This window comes from Exophiala oligosperma (assembly GCF_000835515.1).
Source record: "Exophiala oligosperma strain CBS 72588 unplaced genomic scaffold supercont1.1, whole genome shotgun sequence".
NCBI classification, from domain to species: Eukaryota; Fungi; Ascomycota; class Eurotiomycetes; order Chaetothyriales; family Herpotrichiellaceae; genus Exophiala; species Exophiala oligosperma.
The window spans coordinates 1799666-1817284 of record NW_015622818.1 but is presented as its reverse complement, the minus strand read 5'-3'; the positions used below and the strand labels follow the sequence as shown (position 1 = coordinate 1817284).

Sequence of the window (17619 nt, the reverse complement as noted above, 5' to 3'; positions counted from 1 at the left end):
TTAGGGTACTGCGCATTGTAACGCCAAAAGGTACTTGATGGTCCCTCTCTCACCCCCTTACAACGGCACGGACTAGTATATACACAAACCGTCCAAACCTCAAAAAGATTCCGACTTTTTCAGCAACTTTTCACTCCATAGATTTTAAAAGGATGTCGTCCCAGAACCAACACCACCACCGCACGAGCCAGAATGACAAGAGCTCGACCAAGATCATCCCTTCCAAGGACATGGATCCCTTTCCGGACAACTTCTTCCCCATCTTCTTCCGCAACCAATTCCGGACCAAGATCGAACTTCCGAGCAAGTCACGATACCCCGACGTCGAGGGGTTATGTGGCATCATCACGGGGAGCAACACGGGGCTCGGCCACGAAGCGTCGAGCCAGCTCCTCTCACTGGGTCTGTCCCGCTTGATAATGGGGGTCCGTTCGATTGCCCGCGGCGAAGCGGCCGCCAGTAAACTGCGCTCCGTCAACCCGTCGGCCAGGATCGACGTGTGGGACCTCGACATGGAATCCTACGACTCGATCCAAGCCTTTGCGCGCAGAGTCGCGACGGAGACGGATCTTCCACGCATTGACTTTGTCATCCTGAACGCCGGCGTCGCACCCGTCACGTACACCACGACGAAAGCGACGGGCCACGAACAGACCATTCAAGTCAACCACATTGGGACGTTCCTCTTGAGCACACTCCTCCTACCCACGCTCCGGAAGAAGAAGACAGTACGTGACGACTCCCGGGGGCCCGGGTCTGGTATTCCTGCGACCCTCACTATCGTCAACTCGGTGACGGCACACCTGGCCAAGTTCCCCAACAAGGACTCCCGGCCACTTCTCCCTTCATTCGACGACCCCAAAACCTACGACCCGCAAGAACGTTACGGCGTCTCCAAGCTCCTCAACCAACTAGCCACCGTCAGGCTTTGTGGAATGGTCGACCCCGACGATGTCATCATCAACATGGTCGACCCGGGCTTGACGAAAAACACGAACCTGGCCCGAGACGCCAAGGGTGCCCTGGCCCTCGCGGTCAAGGTGTTTAATGGCGTGGCGGGTCGACCACTAGACAGGGCCGCTTCGACCTACGTCTCCGCGGTTTTGGGATACGGGAAAGAAAGTCACGGATGTTTCATGATGAATGGCAAGATCGCACCGTGAGTTCTACGTCTGTCTCTTTTCAGTTTTTTCCCTCCCTTCCCTCTTCCCCCCTTTCATCACTTTTTCTAAACATTCAACGTACTCCGTAATGAATCAATTCATATAATCCGTAACTGACAGTCTGTCTAGCCTCTCTCGTTGGTACTATAGTCCCGAAGGAAAGACGATGACAGACGTCATTTGGAAAGAGACAGCCAAGGAACTCGAGTCTGTTGTAAACCTCGAAGACATCGTTGCCTCTTTGAAGCATCAGTCTTGAGAGATCATGATACTCAGGCAAGAGAAAATGACCCAACCAAGTATCGATCATGCTCTCGGGAGGATTCAGTCCCGAGGACGGTGTCAATTGCCCGAGGCCCGACAGACGGCAACATGTATACCTGTCTAGATAGGTATGGAATGGATTTTGGAGTTCAATCGAGACTGGATCGAGTGCAGCGGAGATCTAAAAGTGTCGAACGAAGATTCCATACTCAAATTACCATCTAGGTAGGCATAGATACCTAGGTATCTTACTGTTGTAATCATGTTTCATCATGTCCGCCCTCTTGCTGCATAGTAGGCCAACAAGTCATTCATTAAGTCTCAATCTGTCGACTCCAGGGTCCCATCACAAAGCAAACCACATCGAGATCGCCATCCAATACCAAACACCTAACAACACACCGACCCATAACGTAGACGTATTCAAGGTGACAGCACGCGGTAGAACACAACATAACATAACGACATGTCCAAACGTTTCATCAAAGTCATTCTATTCCATATGTGTCTGTACCTGGTATTTGAATGACAAAGATTGCATTTTGCCCAGTGTTCCAGGACAGACTCTTATCATTCATTCACAAGAACCTGGCCCAAAAAAAGCGTGACCAAATACCTTCACACATATCATCGTTTCTTGATCTCCGTTGCCCAACCATCAATGCCGTCACCTTTGCTACCCACCGTAACATCAACAGTTACAGTCTCCATTCCCTTTGTGCCTTGCATGAATTCAGAATTCGCCATGCCACCAGCATTCGCTCGTGCTTCTGGCGGCAACTGGAGCATCGGTAACAAAAACTCGCTGATCTTTTTGGAATCTTCCACTGAGAAGTGATACTTTTCTCGAAGCACGTCAGGTAAGGCCCAGTGTCGTAAGCGGTGGATGTTACGGAGTTCCCCTTTGCGGCTAAAGATCTCCTGTGACCATTTGCCAGAGAGACACAGGGACTTGGGGAATGGCCCGAGAAGCTCGATGATCTGTGCAATATGATCGTCGTCTTTCCCGTACTTTGTACCGGATTGAGGGTCGAATAAGTAATCACCAGTGATCAACTCAAACACCTTTAGAATCGTCAATATAGAGTCTTCGTAGTTTCGACTTTGGTACTTACCATGCATGCCATACTCCACACATCTGTACTCGCACCCCATTTCGCACCCAGTATCACCTCCGGTGACCGATACTGCCTCGTTTGAATGTCATTCGTGAAGTGATGATTGACCCAGCAGGCGTTCCCCAGATCCGCTATCTTAACCGAAATTATCTCGCTTGCTGGCTCGTCTTCATTCTTTGCGGCCTTCAACACTTTCTCCGCATCGCTAATTTTCTTATTGTCAAGCGAAACACCGGCCAGGTCCTTCTCAAGTGGATCGGCTGTCCCTTCCCTGGTCTTGGATGACTCTTCGCTGTCCTTCCCGTCTTGCGACCTTAGCTTCAGTTGCTCGATCATTGACAACCCCTCTGTTGACTTGTTGGCAACCGAATCGTTGATGACTTGATTCAGGCTGCTCGCTTGGTGATGGTGCGTGTTGCCTAATTTATCTAAATTCGTAAAGCTCGCATTCAATGGGCTGGGTAGAGGTTGGCTACCAGTGATCAGAGTTCGCCTTCGTCTGCGGCCGTTCCGGTTGTCGTCTTTTGTAGAATCCTTTTCATCCTTTACAAAAGCCTTGACGATCTGTTCGACATCGCCGATCTCAATCAAGACGTTTTCTGGCTTCAGGTCGGTATGAATAATACCACATTCGCGATGTAAATAATCCAGACCCAGCAAGACCTGTTTGGTGATTTGTTTGACCAAGGGCATCGGGATTCCACGATGGTTCCATCTCTTAATCAGACCGAGCAAGTTCTCTCCCAAGACTTCAAAAACCATGCATACATGCACGCCGTTCGGGCCCTTGTGTTCGAAGGAGTCGAGAAGGCTGACGACGTATCGGCGACCAGGATGGCTAGGGTTGGCCTGATTGACCTTATTTAGAAGTTTGATTTCATCGATAGCGGTCTCTGTGTAATGCGCAGCCGATCTGACGACTTTTAAGGCGACATGTTTACCAGTGGTTGTATCTCTTGAAAGCCAGACGGTTGAAAAATGACCCCATCCAAGTTTTCGCACCACAACATATCTACCATTGTTGTATGTCTCCCCTACATGCACAGGATGGTAACCACCCTTGCAGTAGTCTTCTGAATCCTCTTCGTCGGCCGTGGTTTCGGCGGGGTCCTCCTCGGACGTGGATGATGAGGGTGATCTGTGAGATTGTGAGTTATTGTTTGATGAGACTTTGCTGTGTGGTAGAGGAGAAATCATGGTTCTGAGGGAGGACAATCAGTTTGGAGGCCGAGTGACGCAAGGCTTGGAAGCGATCCATGCAAGAAATGGAAGATACGGGCGCAGCGCAAAAACAGGACAATCAATCAGACTTACTCTGCTTCGACCTGAGTGGGGCTCTCGTGAAGAGAAGAGGACGCGTTCTCAGTGGTGATTATGGGCTTGAGATTGTCCCCTTTCCGTCGTTTCTTCTGGCCGTTACTGTTGTTTGCAGCGAGCGCTGCAGTGGTCGCAACTTTCTTCGCAGGATTGAGAACGGCGTTTTTGATGTCAGTACCGTTCATCATGGCGTACACAGCTGCGTTCGCGGCCAACAGTGTGTTGGGGTGGACAGAGACTGGTCCCTTTGCAGGGCCAGCTTGCGATCGGTGTGAAATTGTGAAGGATTGTAATGATCTGAATTAGAATTGGGAAAGTGAATAGACTCGGGGCGGGCAGCCGCAATGAGCGCAGCTGGCCTGGCGCGTTTAGGGCCTAGTAGTGGCCGCAGATAGATGGGCACCAAGTGGCAGTCTTGGGCTGGCACCGTCGCTGACGACGATGAGTGGACCTTGGGCGGTGGGATGCGATCTGATCGGGCTTCGGACCACAGCACTACCACGAGTGACTCTTGTTATAAGAATGCTGACGTTCCCTCTGTTTACTCCTTTCTCTTGCCGCTATGCACCTAAATCTATGGTTGACACCAAGGAGGGACAGAAGTCTGCCGGCTGCGCTTCGGTGGCGGCGGCTTTTCTAAGTCTTCCAGTGAAAGGATTGTGCGCAGCGTGTATCGGGATAAAGGATGTGATTCGCGGGCCAAAGAGGATACCCAACCATGCGGGCGGCGGCTAGTAGATCGAGGACATGAAGAATTTGTGATCGACTTGAGGTTGGAGGCTGAATGTTCCAAGGTCTGGATATCTGAAACTGTGTATAGCGATCCGAGCAGGACGGAGTTGAACGGATGGTATTGAGAGGGTCTAAAAAGGCGGGCGCAGGGTGATTCGAGAGAGCGAAATGGCAGAAGGCCGCCGCGAGATCGATGGAGGACAGAGAAAGGTGAGTGAGGGCGACAGTGATATCAATACTGGACTCGGTTTGACAGGTTATTGGAATCAGACTGGGATGTGATTAATCAATGGTGGGGTTTTTTTGGACGATTGCAATGGTGATGTATCTCAAAATCCAAAATGGACAAGATGGAGATAGAGGCTCATGGAGGAGAGCAGTTGCTACTGTCTGTACTATCGAATAGATTCAAAACACCACAAGTCCCAACAAGAACCATCGATGTGACATTGATCCAACTCTGTTTCCCATCACATCCGGCTTTACCATCAAGCGTTGCGCTCTATCTACAAGTCAGTGCTTTGTGTTGGCTCCTTGGAAAATGATGACATAGCGACAGAAAGGCGCCACTTGCGACATCCCAAGCAAGACTCGGATTTCCCACGGAAGAGTTACTGAGGATACTACCTACAAGCTACCGTAGGTATGCATGAAACTAATGGCTTCATTCATCTCAAAGGATTGTTGTGCCTGGTAAGGTCTATCTTCGCTCGAACCAAAGTAAAGTCTGATGAAACGAATACGGCCAGTGTGTGCATCTGCTTGTTCAAGCTCCAAAGTAATTTTCTTGCACCCAGCCGAATTCACACCATCGAAAAACATGAGTCCTCAATTTCCAGCTTCTTTTCTGTGATTAATGCACCTCACTCCCTCGAGGAGACACCAGGAATGTTCAGGTTGTCTGAAAGACAACTAACTTGAGCCATGGGTCTTTTCTCGCCGCCAGATTCACCTTTTGCCCCTCCATCGTTCCTCTACCAGCTCATCTTCCACCCACTAACCACCTGCTTCACCGTCTTTCACCACCTCCTCGTTTACTTGCGCGGACCTCCATATGTTCCTCCTAAAAACCGCGTTCCAATACGAGTGGTATGCATTTCCGACACACACTCCAAGATTCCTCCTTATGCCCTCCCAAAGGGTGACCTCCTCATTCACTCTGGCGACCTGACGAATACGGGCACCCTCGCCTCCATCCAGCAATCTATCGACTGGCTCAAGACACTGCAGAAACCCTGGTACGGATCCTCAGACGGATTCCGACACATTGTCGTCGTAGCCGGCAATCACGATAGCTTCCTCGACGAACGCAGTCGCAGTGCTCATGACAGACGCAATTCCCGCCGCAAACTCGACTGGGGTAAGATCATCTATCTCCAGCATTCAGCTGTTACCCTCCCATTTCCAGATGATCGACGGTTGAAAGTCTATGGGGCTCCTCAAATACCAAAGTGTGGTGGGAAAGAGTTTGCATTCCAATACATCAGAGGTCAAGATGCTTGGACAGATACCGTCCCTGACGATGTCGACATACTAGTTACGCACAACCCTCCCAAATGGCATCTCGACCTCCCAGAAAGTGGCGGCATGGGTGATGAATACGAGTTAAAAGAGGCCTGGCGTGTAAAGCCCACACTTCAAGCCTTTGGCCACGTCCATTCGGGTTATGGAAAAGAGGCAGTGTGGTGGGACGAGGGCCAGAAATACTACGAAGAGTTCCTGGCAGCTGCATATAACAAACCTGCTGGTCAGCCCGCCAGCCATCGGTTGCCGCTTGCTGAACTATTCCACCTTCCACTCTTTATGCGAGGGCTTCGAATGCTCGCCGTTGATATGCAGGGTTTGCTCTGGACAAGGCTTTGGGGCGGAGCTCGCAATGGAGGTTACATGGTCAACGGCGCACTGACATATCAAACTTCTGAGAAGCTTTATAACAAGCCCCAGGTTGTTGTATTATAGTACAAGAAGAAGCTAAGATCAAGCGCCACACCTAACAAAGCTACATGAATTCAATTTTTCAACCCTCTTGTACTCGCTCGTCTCGGACAAGGCTGCACAAGGCTTAACTTCTGGTAGTGCCGATTCCCGGTTTAGTTGCCATGTGTAGCGCTGACAGCTCACTAAAGTTTCCCTGGTCTGACACTGACGTCTGTTCCTGACCAAGTCTCACCAGCCATCGCTACGAGTCGTAGGCCGTCCACTCCATTGACCACCGGCCTCATCGGGCACTACTACAATCAGACTACTCGACAGGCAGAACGAACCTCTGCTGTCGCCAAAACATAACCTCCAAGCAGTCTTCATCACTCCTTTGAACCAACCTCGATTATTCCAACATCCCGTCCACAGACAGATCGCATAGTGCCTCCTTAGAAAGGCAATGATGACCTAAGAGTGACCTCAGTAACATCCGCAGCTTTGGTCAACCGTTTGGAAATCTGCGACAATCTCCTCCTCAAGGCGCCAGCATCCTTCAACCTTTGGAATACTGTGCAAAGGGACAACCAAGTAGTGCGATCTCACAATGGGTGGTTGGGGTGCGTTGGTTCTCTTCTGTGAGGTTCATGTCGCATTCACTGACACTCACTCTAACAGGACTCTTCTTTCTCCTACTATTCCTCCTCGTGATTTTCGCTGTCGGTGGATGGGTTGGCTATACCCAGTGGACAGCGCGCAAACAGGGCCTGCCTGCGCCGTCTCTAAAATCATGGAAGACATATGTCCCCTTTATGAAGACGCAAGGCTCATCGAATTACCCTGCACCTCGCCACGCCGGACCTCTCGAATGGATCCGTGACCAAATCTCCAAGCTAGGCAACCGTCGCACTGCGCGCGGAGCGTATGAGGAGGCTGGCGACAGGGAGGCCGGATACGCCGGTGCCAGGCGAGGTCGTGGAGTCGAGGACGACGCTTGGGATACCCGCGTTGGCAGCGAAGACCCCTACGCACCTGGTCCTGGTTATAGTGGCTACGAAGAACAAGAACTTGGACTGGCGCCAACTCCTGGTCTGCAGAACGAGCCATATGGACGAGGTTATTCGGATGGAGCGGACAGAGGTCGGGCAAGTTCGCGACCCGGCGGTCTCGACCCTTTCGGTGATCAGCACGAGGCACCCAGCTTGAGGAGTGTGAGCCCCAGGCCAGAAGGAGATAGTCGAGGACACACCAAGGGCAACGCAAGTTTGGATACTCAGGGAAGTGGAGACGGAAATACTAGTCCGATTAGTACGAGGAAGAGTGTTTTCCGAGAAAACATGTCATGAGTTGGGTGGCCACGGGGTGAAGATGATGAAAAGCTAGGTATTTCCGCAAGAGGCAAAGCGAGTTGTACTCCAGATCCAGTCGAAAACGCATTGCGCCCGACTTCAACCATCAGGCAGGGTGGGCTTCTGTTTGGCTTGCATGCGAAAGAACTGGATTATTCAGATTAATGTCGATTACAGCACGAAATTTGGGGCTTGAGAGCGAACTTTGTACGCGTTGGATGAGAAAACACAGGGTCGGAGTTTCGGACCTGATTGAGTAGCTTTTCTTATGAGCACATTCTTCAAGTTGACATATTGCCTGTTTATCATGAGCATCGTTGCCAGCCCGTGGAAGCCAGGCTTGAAGTTCTAACAAACAAGCTCGACCACTCGCCGTCCATCAACACCTGAGGCCGGGATCTTGGTCATCTCGACCCATCCGCCTTTAGCCGGGGCGATGATCTTGCCGTCGACACAGATCAGCCTCCATTGTTCGTCGTCTTCATCGAACTCGATCCTCAGACCCTCGATATCCTCGTACGTGACCTTGGGGTCGGTGACGTGCTGACCAGACTGGTACGCCATCCCCAAGATGCGCATGATTTCCGAGGCAGGTTCAGGGCCGATGTGTACCAGATGCAGTGTACCATCGACCGGCTTCGTCGCCGGGGAAATCTGAAACGTTTCCTCGAGGTTCGAGACCAGTGAAGCAAGCACATAAGAGTGTTCGAGCCCAGCGCCCAGGTCTTTCCACTCTCCACTCCCATCATCCGCTTTCCTCCATTTCACCTTTCCTCTGTACTTGTGGTCGTCCTTGAGGAGCTGCTCGGCGGCCATGCGAAACCTCTGTAGACCGTGTCTGCGGTACTCTGTGGTGTCACTCAACCCCACAAGGCTCGCGTGTAGGCCCCAGCTGAACACAACCGCGCCGTACATGATACTCTCGTGGTCGTCGTCGTCGTCGTCTTCCGAGGCTGCTGCTGCTGCCGCCAGAGCGTCTCGGCCTCGTCCCTCGTCAACCACTAGTCTGGCGCCCGGGCTGAACCGAGCTTGAAAGGTCGGCAGTGACTTTGGAGGACTGCTCGTCAACATGGTATTCAGCGGGTCCCCAGCGACCCTTGAACTCCAGGCCAGCGCGTTGGCCGTGCCCATGGGTACGAGGGCAATCACCGGCTTGATAAACACCGACGGTAGTCGGGGGTCATTGCTGCTTCGGTTCAGTACAGAGGTGAGGGTGTCCACAATGTCCACGACGCCCCCGTCCCCCGAAAGGAGGATGATGGTCTGTTTGACTCCCTTGACAGCATTTGGCAGGAACAAACTCGTTGTCAGCTCGGAGATGGTTTTGGCTGACTTGGTCGTATGAGTGCTGTGCTTGATCTCGCGGTCGTCCAGGAAAGGTTTGAGCGTCTCGTCGTAGTATTGCTGGGCTTTCCTCTGGCCGGACAGGATCGAGATGACCACGTGAACCTCACGGTCACTGCGTAGGTGAAGAGGTAGATGGATCGCAGCAGCCATGCTTGTCGTATGAGATGTAAATGTGAAGAGAAGGGTCTCAAATACTCCGCGTGATATTTGATGGTGAACCGTCCCGGTGTTCAGTAGGTTTCACTGTGCGACCTCACGATGAAGCCATCCTACGGGTATTTCGCTACCATTCGAAGAGTTGTTAATCTCTAGGCAAATGCTCCGAGGTTTCGCTTTACTTTAGTGATTTATTTCATGGAGATGTCATTCTTTCAGGATGTTTAACGCAGGTGTGTGTCGTTTTGAATACTCAGGCAACTTAAGGCTTCATACGACGCTCCGTCCAGGCATCAAATCGCCCTTTCGAGCAGGTCGCGCGGAATCACGCAATTTCTAAGATACCGCGATACTTCCAAACACCTCGTCTTACTTCTTCAGATTCCAGTTTGAAAGATTCAAAAGTGTCATCTGGGACAATTCTCCCGCTATCGATTTGGTATTCCTCGGACAGGATTCCAATAGCTATCCGCTTTATGCATCTTATGCGTCGTCGTGTTCCAGGCTCGCTATCATCCCCTACTTGCCAGGATATTGTTACTTCTAACCAGAACATCCTCTTGACCTTCTCAAGCCAGGCCAATTCATTACTCTGATCCAACACGTCTGCTTTTTTCCCGCAATGAGATGCGATATATTTATTGTAGGCTTTTTGCCAGCATAATTGCCTAGTGCAATCCCAAGGTAACCATCCGAACAGACCGGCCTCGGTGTGAAGCATGAGTTCAACAGTCCGTATTGGTCAGCTTCTGGTCCCCCTCTATGTGTTGTCTTGCATTGGTCTGATATCGTCCACCGTCTCCAATAGGACCACGTCGACCACCTGGAGGAGCTATGATGCAGCTAAACAGTTGTGTAGTGGAGGTTTACGGACAAGACTGTGAATAATGTCGACCCAGTACCGTCAATGTACCTCTGATGTCTTTTCCCCTCTCCATCCACTGAACGTTGTCCGTGGTGCCTGTCCTGATCATCGTCTCTGAGCAGACAGTTACTTCTAAGGAACGCTCTTGAAATTGAAGACAGATATACTGTCAATCTGTATCAACTGAGCTTTGTTGCTGCTAATCTTCCAGAGGCCCTCCCCAGAGGCCGCCATATCGAGCAAAAGAGACCTGACCGGACACCGCAACTCTACGCAAAGGTGAAGCTTTGATGAGTGTGAAGATATACGAAACTACTCTCTAAAGTCCACTTTCAGCTCTCCACCACTAGGAACTGGGATTTCCAGTCACTCGTACCGCTATACCATAGTCATGGACGGCGGGAATGGCTCGAAGGTATCTCGACTCCCCGCTCATGTCACCGTCAATGAGTTCGTGCAAAGACAGTACGACTACATCATTTGCGGTGGTGGCACTGCTGGTCTGACTATTGCCGCTCGTTTGACCGAGGACCCAAATGTCACTGTCGGTGTGATAGAAGCGGGCTCGAATCATCTTGGGAACCCTCTCGTCGACACTCCCGCTGCGCTCCTAGAGATGCTCAACAATCCTGAATATGACTGGTCTTTCCGCACCACCCCTCAGGTAATCAATCATTCATCGACTCTTGCTCATAAGGTTCGAGGGCGCGGGCGCCCGCGCTGACTGCTCAACGGTAGGCAGGAAACAAGAATAAAGTCCACCATGTTCCGCGAGGAAAATTGCTCGGTGGCTCCAGCGGTATCAATTACATGATGTATGTGACCAAGACTACTCTATTGTGCCTCTGTCTCTCGCTTGCCTAAATTTTCTGACTACGTGTGAAAACCAGGTACGTACGCGGGTCAGATGAAGATTACGACGGCTGGGCCAAACTTGTCAATGACCCGTCCTGGTCTTCCTCCAACATGAAGCATTACATGCGCAAACATCAGACGATCGAACCCGTGGACGAGCGCGTCACCGCCGACCGAACATGCATGCCCTGCGTCGCCGAAAACCACGGCACTTCGGGACCCATTCACACTTCCTTCAACGACTTTCGCCTACCGATAGAAGACGATGTCATCCAAGCCGCCGAGCAAGCTGCGGGAGTCACCAAGAAACCAACCGATCCTTGGTCGGGCGACCACATGGGCTTCTACAATACCCTCGGGACCGTCACACGCCGCACGGGTCCTGACAAGGGCAGACGCTCCTACGCTGCAGGGGGCTACTTCCGACCAAACGCGCAACGTCCGAATCTCAAACTCATCACCGAGTCCCTCGTCTGCCGGGTGCTCCTCGACAACACCAACACCGTGGCGAGGGGCGTCGAATTCCGAGACAAAAGCGGCGCCCGGCACACCGTCGTGGCCACTCGCGAAGTCATCGTGACCGGTGGCGCCATTAACTCACCCCAGATTCTCGAGCTCAGCGGGATCGGCGACCCGAAGATCCTCCGTGCAGCAGGCGTTGAGTGTCTCGTCCCGCTGCCCTCGGTCGGGACGAACTACCAAGACCACGTCGGTTCCGCAGTGACGTATCAACTCACTCCCGGCAACATGTCAGGCGACGCCATGTTCATCCCCGAGGTGATGGCGGCGGCGCAGAAACAACTCGTCGAGGAACAGGGCGGGCCCCTGACCGCCGTCCAGTCCGTCCAAGGGTACTTTCCCGCCTCGACGGTGCTCGAGCCCGGCGAACTCGACGAGATTATCCGGTCCATCGAGTCGGCCGAGCCGGCTACCGACTTCCAGAAGAAACAATGGGCCCAGGTCGCGGCTCACGTCAAGGACTCTAGGTCCGCCAACCTCCAGCTCATCTTCCTCAACGCCACCGTCAACCTGGCCGATGGCGCGGGCGACCAGAGCAAGCTCATGGCTCCTCCGCCGCCCGCGGACCCTGGAACGGCCGCCCCCAACGGCATGAGTCTGGGCGTCAGCCTCCAGTACCCCGTGTCCCGGGGCCATGTCCACATCAAGTCGTCCGACCCGACCCGGCACCCCGAAGTCAACCCTAACTACCTCGCCCACCCGGCCGACGTGGCCGTCCTCGCCGCCGGGCTCAAGTTCGTCGAGACCATGGCGCGACGCTCGCCTGGGCTGCGGGGCAAGCTGGGCCGGCGCATAGGCCCCCCTCCCCAGGTCGTTCCCTCCCTCGACACCGCCGGCGAGCGCCGCGCCGCCGTCCGCGAGTTCTGCATGGGCGAGTACCACAGCTGCGGCACCTGCGCCATGGGGGACACGGTCGATCAGAGGCTGCGGGTCAGGGGCGTCCGGAACCTCCGCGTAGCCGACGCGTCCATCTTCCCCAACAACGTGTCGGGAAACATCTGCGCCACCGTGTACGCCGTCGCCGAGAAGGCGGCCGACATGATCAAGGAGGACGGTAAGAACGACAACAACGGTTCGTTGAAGGCGAAGTTGTGAGAGTCGGGAGAGCCCTCTATCTACCTTGGGCACGAAACCCGTAGCTTTAAAGCAGTTAATCACCTAGTTGATTGAAGCGCACACCGTTATGAAGTTGAACGACAAAGGGTGGTGCTTTTCTGGGGTGACACTCCTTTTCAAATTGCAATTCATGGGTGGACAGCACTCGTACACGAGGTAATCACATAAAGAAATGCTAGATGAGAAGGTCAAGGACAGGAAATCTTTTGGCGTGTCTTTGCAAAGCCTCCTTGTATGGGCTGCATAGTCAATCATTATTAATCCTGAAGACGCAGAACATCTCACTGGCTAAACGTTACTGCTTATGAGGGGTAGAGACCCGAAAAGCTCCCAGCAAATAACCCAGGTGCCGGAAACGCCTAGCAAACGACGAAATGATATATGCCATATTCGATCGGTGTATGGAAAACTCGCCCCATCCACCTTCCCTGGTCGACCAATGTTGTCCGAGAGTTTGGCTCCTCCAGACCAAACCCAACTACTGTCTCGAGAAGAACACGGTGCTCTCCATACAAGTGATCTTTTCCTTATCGACGGTATTGACATCGGCCAGAACAGTATACTTTCCAGGTGGTACCTGCTTGGGGATATCGACTTCTTTCTTCAACGTCAGGACACCCTCTTCGATCGGGCAGGACATGTCGATTTGAGGCAAGTTGTCACACAGGTCGGCTTCTTGTTTGATCAGGGTGATGAGGCCGTACTTGACTTGGAGGAAAACCGTGGCGCCGGGCTCGATGTCTTTGTGGAAAGTTCCGTTTGCAGTGATGGTCAATTTCTCTCCTCTGTGAGGTCCCAGATGTTAGTAGAAGCTCAAACGACAAGGTAGGCAACAAGATGGTGAAGATTGGGGGTGACGTACGGTACGGGGGGGTTGGGCGAGAGATGAACGTAGTCAATTTCGAGAATATAGCCCTTTGGATCGGCGCAGAACTATTGAGCATAGGTGGTCAGTTGTTTTCTGTCTCGAGATCAAAAGGTCGACTAGGAGCTTACGTTCAATGGGTTCTTGCCGGGGACGGGGTTTTCAGGCTCATCGACGAGGGCATTTTGCTTGCCGCCGACGGTGAAGAGAGATCTCGACGAGGCGACACTGGCGGTGAGGAAGGACAGGATGACAGCTGAGACCTTCATGGTGTCGAGAGACGGCGTACGAGTAGACTGTCGACCACACGTGCAAAAAGTTCGCTGATATCGACTAGATCTGGAATGAGATCTCTTATCTTGAGAGGGAAAGCAAGATACGGGTAAATGTGAGGCAATGAGGTTTGGGATGAGAGTGGATTGTGGTGTGGCGCAGGTCGCAGGTCACCAGGTTCTCTCGTCATTCGTCACTAGTTTCACAGAGAGTAATTGCGTCACCGAAGCTCTCTTCGTTTTTGGTATTTATGATTCACCAAATCATATTGCTGACTAAGACTGAAGCGCCCTCGTACTCGTACTGGAGAGTCCGGATAACTGTAAATCTCCTCCTCGCCTTGGCTTCATTCCATTCCGACGAAGAAACCACCTTCAAACCCTCGTCAGAGACCATCATGGTCCTAAAACGAGGTTATGGGCGCAATATCTGACTTGTCTCTTGATTTCTCATGATCATGAACCGCGAAATCTACTTCCCCAGATCGATGTTCGAGTAAGCGAAGTAGTATGTGGTCAGCAATGTCACGCAATCTGGATCTGACTAGCCAAGGATGCGGGCAAATTCTTGTTTGCACGTTGACCACATACATATTCGATGGACATTCGGAAAACATGGAAAACATCCTTTCATTCTAATCATCTCTTCATCAGACCTTGGACCTCGGTCAATTTTGTTTTCTCGAAGAGCTCATGATAACCTAATAATTGTCCTCTTTGACGGGGCGTACGGTAAGCCAAGAGAAAAACTTCGCAACGATTACCGCTTCCGACATGCATATCAAAGGTACAAATGCCCTGAGTATTCTCGCGTATATCAAAAACAATGCTACAATATTCTAACTAGCTACTTACCGACATTTTAACGTGATGGACAAGGGTCTTTCGCCAGTTGACAGCCCTCCAAAGTGATCATGGCCAGGGACAGGTTGGTCTGACGTGGACGTGGGCCCGAGGCTGAAGTTCCACAGATCACTTGGTTTGATTTTCACGATCGCTGTTCCTGGACACTGCTCTGGCGATCCTCTGACTACCGCCTCGAATACCGAGGGTGGAAGACACCTTGTTTTCTCTGCTTGGAGCAGGCAGATATTTCTTCCATCGCGCCAATCGAACTCACTGCCGTTCTTGAGGTCACCCACTGCCGACTTTCCTAGTCATGGTTTAACAGCAGGCACTGTGCGTCTTCCGACAGAGTCTCCGAAAGAGCTCGGTAATTCATCTTTTTCCTGGTCGGATGATCAGTTTGAAGCTTCAAGAAGACCGCCTGCAACTCCCGAGCGGTGCGAATCTGTACTGGATGTCCCACCACTGATTCCCGGCACAATTGACGGGATTCGGCACGGTTGACTACAGTATACTTTTTACTACATCTATACCCCATATTTTCCTACTCCAAACAGCCACTTGAGTCATGGCTTGTTTTCGTAACACCTTCTATTCTCCGCAATGTTCGAAATGCGGGACGCTATATTTCAATCCGAACTATACCCCACGGCAATATCTCCAGAATTCCAACATCTGCCCTGAAGTCTATACGAGCTCTCAACAACAATAGTATCGACCGCGAGAGAGAGTCTGTTCGTCGAGTACAATTTCCCCAACCAGGCCCCACCCCCGCTAGTTCCACCCCAAGTCTAGCAGAGGGCGAGGGCATATTTGCATCCCTTGCAATTACGTATGTGCTGTGGTTTGCTGCTGGGTCCCAAGTTCGAATAGAACTATAAGTACTGAAGCAATGTCCGATCTCGCGCAGGGCGGGAAGCAGGTAGGTCTGTAAACACATTTCCAAGCCAAAAATCATCTTTCGTTGGATACCGACCATGGCTCGACTTGCAAGCGCCTTGTTGCTTGCACAGACCCTCTTGCTATCATGCCTAGTCGACGCTCAACAGAAACCTCAGGCCCTCGGGACCAGGAGGTCGTTCTACACGGTGCCCAGTACCATGCAGATTCCTGTGGTGCAGTCCACCAAGTACGGCCAGACTGAGCCAGGTTACATGTTCATAAACGTCCTCAACAGGACCGCGCCATGGATCACACCAATGATCCTGACGGACGATGGGGATCTGGTCTGGTACAGTACAGAGATCTCGTTCGGGCCGCTGAGACCGCAGACCTACCAGAACAAGACGGTCTTGACGACCTGGATCGGTACCACCAACCCGGAAGGACTAGGCTGGGGTCAAGTCAACATGTTCGACGACACCTACACCTTGATCAAGAACGTCACACTTCAACCCCCGAACTTCCAGACCTTCGACCACACGAAATACTCGTCCTACGTCGATGTCCATGAGAGCCAAATGACCACCGACGGATCAATGTTGGTCATCGCGGTGAACATCACCACGGCGAACATGTCCTCCGTCGGCGGCCCGGGGCACGGATACGTCATCGACGGCCAGTTCTACGAGATCGACGTCGCCACCAACAAGGTTCTCTTCTCATGGAGTGCCCTGAACCATAGCTCTGAAATTCCGCTGGACGACAGCGTTCTACCCCTGACGACCTCGATCTCCGGGAACGGAACTTCCTTCGAGGAACCGTGGGGCTACTTCCACATGAACTCGGTGGCCAAGTATGGCTCCAACTACCTCATCTCGGTTCGCCTGCTTTGCAGCATCTTCCTGATCGGACCTCAGGGTAACGTGATCTGGAGGCTTTCGGTAAGTTTTGCTTCTCCTTTTGTATATAGCAGAGAACAAGACCTCCAGAAACACACAGTACAGCTTGGGCTAATGTTCTCTTGCAGGGAATGGACGGAGGTGACTTCAGACTCGGGGCGAACACCCACTTCTGCTACCAACACGACGCTCGCATTCTCCATCAAGACGCCGACAAGGTGACCATCACCATGCACGACAACGGCAACACCGAGTTTGACAACAACACCGTCACCAGGGCTCTTGCCTTGGACATCGACATGAACACCAAGCTGGTCACCGTCAATCGGACCATGCGCAACCCCAACGATCCCATATTCGCCGTCTCCCAGGGAAGTTACCAGACCCTCGCGAATGGCCACGTCCTCACCGGCCATGGAGCCTGGCCCGTCGCCGAGGAGTTCGACGCTCAGAACAACATCACCATGACTTTCCAGTTTGGCGATTCGTACGACGTGTCGTCGTACAGAGCCTACAAGGCCCCCTGGAGCCCCAAACCGGCCCACCCGCCCGTGGCGGTGGCCTTCTCCAACACCGCCGGGAACGCCACCACCGTGTACATGAGCTGGAACGGCGCCACCGATGTGGAGTCCTGGAACGTCTACGCCGGGGCCAACGAGTCGTCGATCGCGAAGGTGACGTCCGTGCAGAGGTCCGGCTTCGAAACTCCAGCTCACCTCGATCAAAAGTACGGGGTGATCCAAGTTGAAGCGGTAAGGTCAGACAATGGTGGTACGATGAACTCTACTGTGGTCAAGGTCACTGCTGGTGGGAAATAGATAGAGAGCGTGCGTTGTCCGAGATAGGGGGAGACAGAGAGAGTGTGTGTGGGTGGATAGGGGGGTAGGGTGTGTGTGGGTGTGTGGGTGGGTGAGAGACAGTTCGCAGTACGCAGGACGAAGTAAAAGTAATCCAATTGAGGTAAATTTAGAAGTGTTGCCTCGTATGTGAGCTGAGAACTTGAAAGACTCTCAAGCCAATAATGACAATCAGATGTATCAATTCTACGTACTTTAACATTGCACGGTTGTTTGTTGAGTGAGGATGTTTACCTTGTCTACCGAGTCTACGGGAATGGAAAACAAGAATGAGGTTTTC

At 52.3% G+C, this 17619-nt stretch overlaps 8 protein-coding genes across 13 annotated transcripts; 5 read left to right on the top strand and 3 right to left on the bottom strand.

The window, feature by feature from the left end:
- Nucleotides 1–52: 52 nt before the first annotated feature.
- PV06_00640 (uncharacterized protein) lies at nucleotides 53–1689 on the top strand. Its single transcript, XM_016401164.1, has 2 exons — nucleotides 53–1159; nucleotides 1293–1689. Exons 1-2 carry the CDS (start codon nucleotides 153–155, stop codon nucleotides 1420–1422), a joined length of 1137 nt encoding a protein of 378 aa, XP_016268217.1. The 5' UTR covers nucleotides 53–152; the 3' UTR covers nucleotides 1423–1689.
- Nucleotides 1552–5030, bottom strand: PV06_00639. Of its 2 annotated transcripts, none has more exons than XM_016401162.1 (3): nucleotides 3860–5030; nucleotides 2543–3746; nucleotides 1552–2492 (listed from the first exon to the last, which is right to left on the bottom strand). In XM_016401162.1, exons 1-3 carry the CDS (start codon nucleotides 4048–4050, stop codon nucleotides 2055–2057), a joined length of 1833 nt encoding a protein of 610 aa, XP_016268215.1. In that variant the 5' UTR covers nucleotides 4051–5030; the 3' UTR covers nucleotides 1552–2054. The 2 variants fall into 2 exon arrangements, with proteins under 2 accessions (XP_016268215.1, XP_016268216.1); XM_016401163.1 differs by having other exon boundaries at nucleotides 2543–3683.
- A 106-nt stretch (nucleotides 5031–5136) lies between these two features.
- Nucleotides 5137–6613, top strand: PV06_00638 (uncharacterized protein). Its single transcript, XM_016401161.1, has 2 exons — nucleotides 5137–5287; nucleotides 5344–6613. The coding sequence occupies exon 2, from the start codon at nucleotides 5519–5521 to the stop codon at nucleotides 6551–6553; it is 1035 nt and encodes a 344-aa protein (XP_016268214.1). The 5' UTR covers nucleotides 5137–5287; nucleotides 5344–5518; the 3' UTR covers nucleotides 6554–6613.
- A 140-nt stretch (nucleotides 6614–6753) lies between these two features.
- On the top strand, nucleotides 6754–8255 carry PV06_00637 (uncharacterized protein). The gene is made up of 2 exons (XM_016401160.1): nucleotides 6754–7131; nucleotides 7190–8255. The coding sequence occupies exons 1-2, from the start codon at nucleotides 7119–7121 to the stop codon at nucleotides 7855–7857; spliced, it is 681 nt and encodes a 226-aa protein (XP_016268213.1). The 5' UTR covers nucleotides 6754–7118; the 3' UTR covers nucleotides 7858–8255.
- Nucleotides 8109–9582, bottom strand: PV06_00636 (uncharacterized protein). The gene has a single exon (XM_016401159.1). It carries the CDS (start codon nucleotides 9355–9357, stop codon nucleotides 8209–8211), a length of 1149 nt encoding a protein of 382 aa, XP_016268212.1. The 5' UTR covers nucleotides 9358–9582; the 3' UTR covers nucleotides 8109–8208.
- A 175-nt stretch (nucleotides 9583–9757) lies between these two features.
- PV06_00635 lies at nucleotides 9758–13087 on the top strand (the record flags this gene model as incomplete). Of its 5 annotated transcripts, XM_016401154.1 has the most annotated exons (6): nucleotides 9758–10006; nucleotides 10064–10104; nucleotides 10172–10507; nucleotides 10565–10892; nucleotides 10967–11043; nucleotides 11119–13087. In XM_016401154.1, the coding sequence occupies exons 4-6, from the start codon at nucleotides 10620–10622 to the stop codon at nucleotides 12695–12697; spliced, it is 1929 nt and encodes a 642-aa protein (XP_016268207.1). In that variant the 5' UTR covers nucleotides 9758–10006; nucleotides 10064–10104; nucleotides 10172–10507; nucleotides 10565–10619. The 5 variants fall into 5 exon arrangements, with proteins under 5 accessions (XP_016268207.1, XP_016268210.1, XP_016268211.1 ...); XM_016401157.1 differs by having other exon boundaries at nucleotides 10172–10892; nucleotides 11119–12697; XM_016401158.1 differs by having other exon boundaries at nucleotides 9758–10104; nucleotides 10172–10272; nucleotides 10351–10892; nucleotides 11119–12697.
- On the bottom strand, nucleotides 12841–13998 carry PV06_00634 (uncharacterized protein). Its single transcript, XM_016401153.1, has 3 exons — nucleotides 13715–13998; nucleotides 13581–13651; nucleotides 12841–13503 (listed from the first exon to the last, which is right to left on the bottom strand). The coding sequence occupies exons 1-3, from the start codon at nucleotides 13850–13852 to the stop codon at nucleotides 13197–13199; spliced, it is 516 nt and encodes a 171-aa protein (XP_016268206.1). The 5' UTR covers nucleotides 13853–13998; the 3' UTR covers nucleotides 12841–13196.
- Nucleotides 13999–14363: 365 nt separating this feature from the next.
- Nucleotides 14364–17532, top strand: PV06_00633 (uncharacterized protein). The gene is made up of 2 exons (XM_016401152.1): nucleotides 14364–16524; nucleotides 16611–17532. Exons 1-2 carry the CDS (start codon nucleotides 15679–15681, stop codon nucleotides 17298–17300), a joined length of 1536 nt encoding a protein of 511 aa, XP_016268205.1. The 5' UTR covers nucleotides 14364–15678; the 3' UTR covers nucleotides 17301–17532.
- The last annotated feature ends 87 nt before the right edge of the window (nucleotides 17533–17619 follow it).

Coding starts and splice junctions, on each gene's coding strand:
- PV06_00640 (XM_016401164.1), top strand. CDS start 153: ATGTCGTCCCAGAACCAACACCACCACCGCACGAGCCAGAATGACAAG. Junction 1,160..1,292: donor ATGAATGGCAAGATCGCACC/GTGAGTTCTACG, acceptor CAGTCTGTCTAG/CCTCTCTCGTTGGTACTATA.
- PV06_00639 (XM_016401162.1), bottom strand. CDS start 4,050: ATGATGAACGGTACTGACATCAAAAACGCCGTTCTCAATCCTGCGAAG. Junction 3,747..3,859: donor CCCACTCAGGTCGAAGCAGA/GTAAGTCTGATT, acceptor GTCCTCCCTCAG/AACCATGATTTCTCCTCTAC. Junction 2,493..2,542: donor TGTGGAGTATGGCATGCATG/GTAAGTACCAAA, acceptor ACGATTCTAAAG/GTGTTTGAGTTGATCACTGG.
- PV06_00638 (XM_016401161.1), top strand. CDS start 5,519: ATGGGTCTTTTCTCGCCGCCAGATTCACCTTTTGCCCCTCCATCGTTC.
- PV06_00636 (XM_016401159.1), bottom strand. CDS start 9,357: ATGGCTGCTGCGATCCATCTACCTCTTCACCTACGCAGTGACCGTGAG.
- PV06_00634 (XM_016401153.1), bottom strand. CDS start 13,852: ATGAAGGTCTCAGCTGTCATCCTGTCCTTCCTCACCGCCAGTGTCGCC. Junction 13,652..13,714: donor CCGGCAAGAACCCATTGAAC/GTAAGCTCCTAG, acceptor TATGCTCAATAG/TTCTGCGCCGATCCAAAGGG. Junction 13,504..13,580: donor TCGCCCAACCCCCCCGTACC/GTACGTCACCCC, acceptor GGGACCTCACAG/AGGAGAGAAATTGACCATCA.
- PV06_00633 (XM_016401152.1), top strand. CDS start 15,679: ATGGCTCGACTTGCAAGCGCCTTGTTGCTTGCACAGACCCTCTTGCTA. Junction 16,525..16,610: donor ACGTGATCTGGAGGCTTTCG/GTAAGTTTTGCT, acceptor GTTCTCTTGCAG/GGAATGGACGGAGGTGACTT.